The 8,426-nt window shown below is 45.2% G+C and overlaps 1 protein-coding gene across 1 annotated transcript in view; it reads left to right on the plus strand.

Moving 5' to 3' along the window:
* LOC119295951 (arabinosyltransferase XEG113-like) overlaps positions 1 to 8,426 on the plus strand; it is a 22,868-nt gene that overhangs the window by 10,106 nt on the left and 4,336 nt on the right. Inside the window, exons 4-6 of the mRNA XM_037574374.1 lie at positions 2,083 to 2,177; positions 2,282 to 2,335; positions 2,491 to 2,604. Of these exons, the coding sequence (XP_037430271.1) occupies positions 2,083 to 2,177; positions 2,282 to 2,335; positions 2,491 to 2,604 (263 nt within the window). The remainder of the gene's footprint in view (positions 1 to 2,082; positions 2,178 to 2,281; positions 2,336 to 2,490; positions 2,605 to 8,426) is intronic.

Consider the following 8,426-nt stretch of genomic DNA (forward strand, 5'->3'; position numbering starts at 1 on the left):
CGTGCGCACGGTACAAGGCCGTCGGCATGGGCGCTCGGTGGCTGTACAAATTCAAGATTGAAAGAAATTTTTTCGGCCAAAGCAACACAAAGGAGGCCAGATCCACTTGCCAAATACCAAATCCATGGATTGATATCAACAAAAACTCACAAGGAATAACAAATTGCAAGAAATTGGTATGGCTATTCTTTGTGTGGAATTTTTGAATTTAGGTAAGAACAAACAAAATTAGGCTAGAAAGGTGAAAGGGCTAACCCTAACAAATGAGAGAGGTACGAAATGTATAGGTGGCTGGAGGTAAGGGATGAGCTAGGGGGTACAAGGGGCATTTCTCATCTTTGCACGCAGGCAAGGCCCGTGCGCACGGTGTAAAGGGGCCGTGCGCACGGGGGTTTTGTGGGCACGATACAAGCCCCGTGCAATACCCAAAAAAACGTTCGGGGTGTCCAATAGCTGTAGCGGTGGCCCGTGCGCACGGTGTCCAGGACCCTGCGGGTACGGGTGTCCAAAGAGTTTCTGGATGCCCCGTGCACATGGGTGCACATGGGGTCTGGGGCCTCGTGGGCACGGGGTGTCCAGAGAGCTGATCTTCTCCTCCAGCTGCTGGGCACTGTCTTCCGCGCGTTCTTCTTGCTCCTCTTCATGGACTTGGTGTTCCTTCCTCGCTTCTTCGTGATGTTCATTAATTTACCTAATGCCACATAGGGTCTCTTTGTGAGGTACTGCCTCTGTCCCATAACATAAGATCGTTTTTCAAGCTAACAAAAAACCCATAATATAAGATCGTTTTTCAAGCTAACAAAAAAGATCTTATATTGTGGGACGGAGGGAGTAGTAGCCTAGTCTCATCTAAATGTATATGGATCTCTAAGAGGAGTGAGTTCACTTTGCTTTCAGTGGCATGTGTGCGAGCCCTTGTCAAACGTCCACTTGCAACCTGGCCCTGGCTCGGTCATTGTCCGTCCATATCGCTACCCCACCATCCAAAGGTATGAGATTGAGTGCCAGTGCGCGGAGATGTTTGAGTCCTTGACTGATCTGCCATAGCCACTCTGAGTTCTCGTCCATGCTCTTGGTATGGAAGCCCGACAAGTTGTGCCGTTTCTGCGAGGACTACTGTGCCAAGTTCTTCACCAAGCTTGACCTTTGCTCAGGCTATCACTAAGTCCGCATGCATCTCGATGATGTCCGCGATTTCACACACATGAACGCTTGTTTGAGTTCCTCGTCATGCTTTTGGCTTGATGAACGCATCGTTGACATTCCAAGCTCTCATAAACGAAGTGCTGTGGCCTTCTTACGCCACTTCGTGCTTGTCTTTGTCAATGATATTTTGATATTTAGTCCATCTTGGGCTGATCATTTTCGACATGTTCGCAGTGTTGCAACTTCTACAGCAGCACGAACTCTTGCTCAAATAGTCCAAGTGCACATACGGTGCAACATCTGTTGCATACCTGGGCCACGTCATGTCAGCCGACAATGTTGCGGTGGACTGTAGCAAGGTGCAAGCGGTGGTGGACTGGCCAATACCCAAGTCAGTGTGGGCACTTCTCGGCTTCCTTGGCTTCGCGGGGTACTACAGGATATTCATCCAAAACTTGGGCACCACCGCGACACCCCTCAGAAAGCTCCTCAAGGAGGGTTACTGCTGGTCCATGAAGGCCGACACTGCCTTTTAAGCCCTCAAGACGACATTGCCTATAACATCATTTTTGCACATGCCAGACTTCAGCCGTGACTTCATTGTTGACGTTGACTAGTCGGCCTCCTGTTCGGGCGATGCTGCACCAAGGTGATATGCACCGTGGCTTTCTACAACCGGCATATAAGGTCTTTATTTGCATATTTACCACACCTGTACGGGTATATATATATCATCCTATGGCCTCGTGGAAATACAAGTTGCTATTTCCCTGACAATTATCATTCATAGATCACGATTCAGTCCTCAAACATCACTTTCGCTTTTATTAATATTGTTAGGTTCATTGGATGGTGCATTTCCCACTGCATAGATAATATATTTTTACCTCATTCCAATTTTATCATGCCCATATATTATGTGGTCTCATGTTGCAGGAGGTTTCCTATCATTTAGGCCTAATATTCCCAAACGAATGCTGTTAGATGGTGCCCATACCATTGAATCTCATTTTGCGTTGGTCAATTACCAGGTATCTTCTGCCATATCTATATTTCACCAATTCTATGGGTGCACTTCTATTGGTAAAAGTTGTCTGTTTACTATCTGAGGAGTCACTTGCTTGAAACTCTTCAGATGAAGCAAATAAGAACGGCGTTGGCTATGGCTTCCTTGTTAAAGCGGACCCTGGTCAGTGAAGTTTCCTTTTGATGCTACTCAGGTTTGATTGAACAAAACCGAATAGTTCAGGGCTTACAGTGTGACCTTTTATAGCATTATCTTGTTTGTTGAGCTTTGTGCAAGCATGTGAATCATCCTTTTCTGACCACTTTTGGTACTTTTAGGTAATGCCTCCATTATGGTGCAGGCTTGATAGGATGTGGTTTGGGCATCCTGGAGTTATGGAAGGCACAATGACTAGACAACCTTTTCTCTGTCCAATGGATCATGTATTTGAGGTAATTACTCGAGGAACAAAAATCGTTTCTCATGATTTTTTTATACTTGTATGAATTCTGTCAGGAAGGTACCTATTGCCCTTTATCATTTTGTATGCTATATTTAACTACCCTTACGTAACTAGTTGCTGCAAGAGTTACAGTTTCAGACAGCTAGTCACAAATAGGTTCATCTGTTGGTCAACTGAACTGAGTAATTAAAAGAGTAAAAAATATATAGTTTTAAGTGAAATTGTATCATGTGATGACATGACAGTTCGGTATAGATGACGTAGAAGGTTGCTCAAAAGTATTTGCCCAAAAGCAAAAGGATAGTTCTACAATCATGTCTTCTGGATTTGGAGAACTTGATTTTAGGAATGCCTTCTTTTGTGATCTGGTGAACTACTCATATATGGCTGCCTCTGGCGGTCAAATGACCTGGATTATCCTTCACACTTTGCCGCAAACAAATTTGTATGACTATCAGGCAAGAATATAACAGCTTTCACGGTAGCTGCTCAGTTGGTTTCTACTTTTCATTTTACAAATACTCCCGCTGTAAAGAAATATAAGAGCGGTTAGATCACTAAAGTAGTGATCTAAACGCTCTTATATTTCTTTACGGAGGGAGTACATAAGTTTGTGTCTTCACACTACAGAATTTCGCACCATTTTTTGTTGAACCCAATCCGAAGATACTATTTTAATCTTTCAATCAGTCATCATCGAGGGTCTATCATTGTAAAAAGCCTTTGAATATTATGCCTACAAATGTGGAAGTGCAACATATTCTTTGGAGGCATGCTAAATATTGTTGAACAGAGAAAGTGTTGATAGAACATAGTGCTTTCGACCAAACCAGTTGACAATAGAGTGAAATAAAGTTGGTTGTACTTCACATGATAAATAGGGCAAACAAGTGCAGTGAGCACTACAGGATGTCTATAAAGTGGTTTGTAACAGTTGATATATCTGGGGACATGTCTCTTCAGTTTGAACTTTGGAGAAGAAATATACTCATATGCTAGCTTTGCTTGTGAGTTGAATTAGAGCAACTCTATCAGATTCCCTAAATTCAGAGCCTTTACAACCAAGCACCCTTTAAGTTCTTATTAAGGTTGCCGTGCAATCGCGCAAACTCAGATACCCTAAAAAAAAGCCTTTATATTGCTTCTGCCATGCCGGATCCATTTGTCACCGGGCTTGGCTTTTCCCCACTTGTAACCTCCGTTCCACCATTGAATCTGCACATCGTAAACTCCTGCACATGGGCCTGCAGGCATCCCCTCTGGGTGAGCAGCTCCTTGAGCGCGGTGGTGAAGGCTGACCAAATCCCGGCCTGCACGAGCTCCTCGACACTCTCAGCATCGCAGCCCAAGCGCGTCAGGTACTAGTCAAAGGAGGACTTGCCGTGTCATGGCAGATTGAATGGCCAGGATAAAAAGGAAATCCAATGGCAGAAGATCTACGGCTGTCAACATTTATTCATTTCCGTCCTTGTTATTATTTCTCTATTCAAGTTACTCTCTTTAACCTCAGGCTATATAAGGTGTGGTAACTAGAGGAGATGTATCGATCAACTATTCAGCCAAATATTGGTTATTATCAATACAACAATACCTTTACATACATACACCATATACACAAGTTCCTCACTGTTCTTGGTGATTTTCATACTTTTCCCCAATTTCTTGTTCTTGATCCACCTCGATTCCATGTCGATCTGTAGCGGGATCTGACAAATGGTATTCAGAGCCTCTCCTTCCTTGGTATTGGCTTGATTTGGGTGAGATCTGGTTAGGGTTTGTGTTGGCGCTGTAAAATCCCCAATCCCACCCTCCCAAATCAAGCGTTTGTGCGATGGATTTTCCCTATGGCGTTCCAGGCCACGGGGATCGATTCTCGTCTCTTGCTGGATGTTCCTTGGATCGTGAGACGACGATGATACTCGAACATCAATGGAAGCGGGCGGAAGGTCAATTACGGAGGAGGAAGGCTGAGCAGTGGCTTGATTCCTTGCTTGCTCCGACCTCCGCCCCACCGCAGCTGCTCCACCCTGCTCGTCCACCATGACGCCCTCAGCGCCCCCATCGTCTTCTCACTTCACCAAACTAAATGAGATGTTCGACGCTATGGGCAAGGTCCAGAATGCAGTCACTGATTTGGGACTGCAGCTAAGTGCGCTGTCACAAGTTCTGCGTGCTCGAGCAGCCACCACTGTCACCACCACCTCTATTGCAACCCTCACCACCACCGTTCCCACCCCCAAAGCTGCAAGTGTCATCGGCGCACCCCTGAGCAGCCTTCGTTCAGTGATTGACATACCCAGGGCAGTGTCTCCTTCATATGCGCAAGCCTTGACACAGCTGCCCACCAACTGTTCGACCGAGTGTCCAAGCCATACCATGATTCAGATCGAACCTCCAAAGGTCATGTCCACCGCTCCTGTTACAACGGCCACCATGGCAGCAATGACGCCTACCCACTGTTCGACTGAATTCCGGAGCAGCGCTACACATCCGATACAAGCAAAGTCAGCAACTAAAATCATGGAGTCATCACTGCCAACAACTTTGGTCATGCCTGTCACCTCTGCGCACTTGGATGCCCATGAATCCATCTGCATTCCCAGGTCAGCGGCGCTCAACGCCATCGTCACTGTCGTCCCAATACAGTCCATGGTGACAAGTGCCATCGTTGAAGAATGCATCGACAAGGACAGTCCGGAGAGGAACATGTCTTTTGTGGCGCCACTATCACGATTTTCTATCAGCCCTGTGTGTCAGGTGCTTGTCGTCGGTTTCCTTCCTGTAGAGATACGACCACCATGGCCACCACCTCTGGTTTGCAGCAGCACACTGATCACTCAAAAGGATTGGTGTACCAAAGAGAAGGGGATACCACAGCCGGATGTTTCACCACTGCCTTCGGCTGTCGGTTGTTTGTACCCAAGGGTCAACACCTGCACAAGATCTGTGAGCAGCCATTTGAGAGCTAGCTATCTAGTTCAGAAGATATTCAATGCAAATCTTATATTGCAATGGAACCCCGGCATACAGTCCGTAGCTGAGCCACATCATGTACGAGTAATGGACGATGCTGTTATATTAGCTTTTGCATATTCTGTTGAGCAGCTCCACCTCAAGCGGTTCGTTTTTACTGAAATATCACTGCCATGTTACTGGTCATTCCCTACCGTATTACGACTTGTATGAAACATGGTCGACCCTGATTACCGTTGGCGTGTGTTCCAACATGATCTTACTACACACAGTGGAATATGCAGAGTTGGAAGAAAAAAATGGACTGAATAATGTTACAGCAGCAACAACTGATGAGTGTGTTCTTCCTTTAAAACAGTCCCAGTTTTGTGCCTTTGAATTTTGGGAAGAGCAGCCTAAAAGTGCAGCTACTGCAGAAAACGATGCAAACAACCCAACAGGGGTCGGTGATCTATATATTGAAGGTGCTTTCACTCTCTGGGGCAAAATGTTGTTCAGTAATTCTTTGATGCAGAATGAATACTGGAAACTGGAACATCAACCGTTAATTGGTCCCGAGAAGGAATTGTTTTCTACTGGTAAAGTGTCTTGGTGCCATGTCAATTTTCCAAACTGGCGTAACCAACTCAGCAAGGAAAAAGAAGAGATAGTAATCAGAGGTATTGTTGATCTTTGTCTTTCGGGTGCTAGTGCTATAGTTGACCGTGAGAATCAGATGTACAACAAAGAGAAAAGTACAAGTCCACACTGGAAATCCAAAGAAACACCTCTTGATTTCTATTTCTATGATCAAAGTGAAACGAATAATGAATTCTTGTTGCTGTCATATACTGCACCTCAGTTCAAGCTGTTTTTGCCATGGGATCCCGGAGAACATGACCAATCAGTGCAATTTTCTGCCATGATACTTGTTGGAACTGTGGGACAGATTATTTCAGAACTTATCAACAATAGTGTTTATGCTATAAATTGCTTCAGCCTTATCCAGTTAACGGAATTTCCTTGGAACCCTGGCATTTTAGTCTGGTATGAGGATACTGAAGAGACGATTCCCATATCTTTCATAGACCTGTTGGGCATCACTTTCTCATACCAAGATTATCTATCTCATGAAGATCTCTTTCATCTGAAGCAACGAGTGTTTCCTAAATGTCCTTCTGATCAAATCTCAATGGAGACATTAACCATGATACGGATAATGGTTGCTGCTACAAGGTATAGCACCAGGGATAGTAAGTCTAGTACCAGTGTGGTTTTCAGCTTGCAACCACCATGGCTTCCACCCTTGTTTGTGAGCATTTACAGAGCGCAGACTATACCACTTCTGATTATTCTCAGCATGGGCGATACTATCATGACCATCAGTCAAGCACCGCAGCAATCAAACTTTTTTTGCTCAGAAAGTTGTTGCATTTGTGCTATTTGAGCAAGATAAAGTTTTCTTTGAGAACCTTTGGGAATGGAACTTTAGTGGCATTATCTCTCAGCAAGTTAAATGGTGTCCATTCATATTCTTATACTCGACGGAACCAACTTTAACATGGGACCCTGGAGTTCTTTGAACCATTCAGGAGTACAACCGAGCAATGAATCTTCTTATCATTAACCTGGCTCTGATACTCGGATGGCCTTACTCTGAAAGGCATGAAAAATCTCATGCATTACATTCATGGGTTAGTGATTGTTTCCCTCCCTGGACATCACTTTTTGGTCACATCATGCGGTATGTGGAGCACAAGAGCAGGGGCAGTTTATTGAGAGAACTCAAGTACATTTTTGTTACTGCTACAAGTCCAGGCAAGGAGGATTATAACCCTGCAGGCTGTGGTATCTTCTTAGAAACAAACCCTGCATTTTCAACCTTGCCGCTACTTGTATCACATATCTGGGTGTACAAGCAATTTGACCCAGGAGATCCACCATTGGCATTGTTGTTCAACATGGTGATGCAATCCGGGGAATGCTATGCTACAGTGCAACAAAGGAAGTGTCAGAAGCTCAAACATCTTGAAATCATATGTTGGACGTCTCCAATCTGCTCTCAACTCACTCGAGGGAACACCACACTTGGGGACAAGTGTGATTTCAAGAGGGATGGAATGTCAGGTACTAGTCAGAGGAGGACTTGCTGTGTCATGGCAGATTGAATGGCCAGGATAAAAAGGAAATCCAATGGCAGCTACGGCTGTCAACGTTTATTCATTTCCGTCCTTGTTATTATTTCTATATTCAAGTTACTCTCTGTAACCTCAGGCTATATAAGGTGTGGTAACTAGAGGAGATGTATCGATCAACTATTCAGCCAAATATTGGTTATTATCAATACAACAATACCTTTACATACATACACCATATACACAAGTTCCTCACTGTTCTTGGTGATTTTCATACTTTTCCCCAATTTCTTGTTCTTGATCCACCTCGATTCCATGTCGATCCGTAGCGGCATCTGACAGCATGCACACCGTGATGTCATGTCCCTCCTTGAGAAGGCTGAGCAAGGGTGATATGATGTCCTTCTATGATGAGCTTCCTACCCCGCCCGTGAAAACCCAGAACAGCCCACCCTGAACTCTGGCATCCATCTACGCCAGCCTCTACACACCGTCTCCAGTCAGCTTCCCCGGGAGGTGCGCTCAGCGGTGTTGTCCCAACTGCGCTCCCCCGGTAGCGCCAATGCGCTCAACACTGTCTACTCCCATCTGGTGCACCTTGTCACCATCCCGCCGCTTGGTTCCAGCGTGTACTACTGCCAAAGCCACGTCCCTAGCAACTTCGCCGCCATGCAGCTTGCAGAGCCACCACCACACCGTTGGTTCCTCATAAGGTCTTCCTCCC

This window comes from Triticum dicoccoides, chromosome 4B, assembly GCF_002162155.2.
Source record: "Triticum dicoccoides isolate Atlit2015 ecotype Zavitan chromosome 4B, WEW_v2.0, whole genome shotgun sequence".
Lineage (NCBI taxonomy): Eukaryota > Viridiplantae > Streptophyta > Magnoliopsida > Poales > Poaceae > Triticum > Triticum dicoccoides.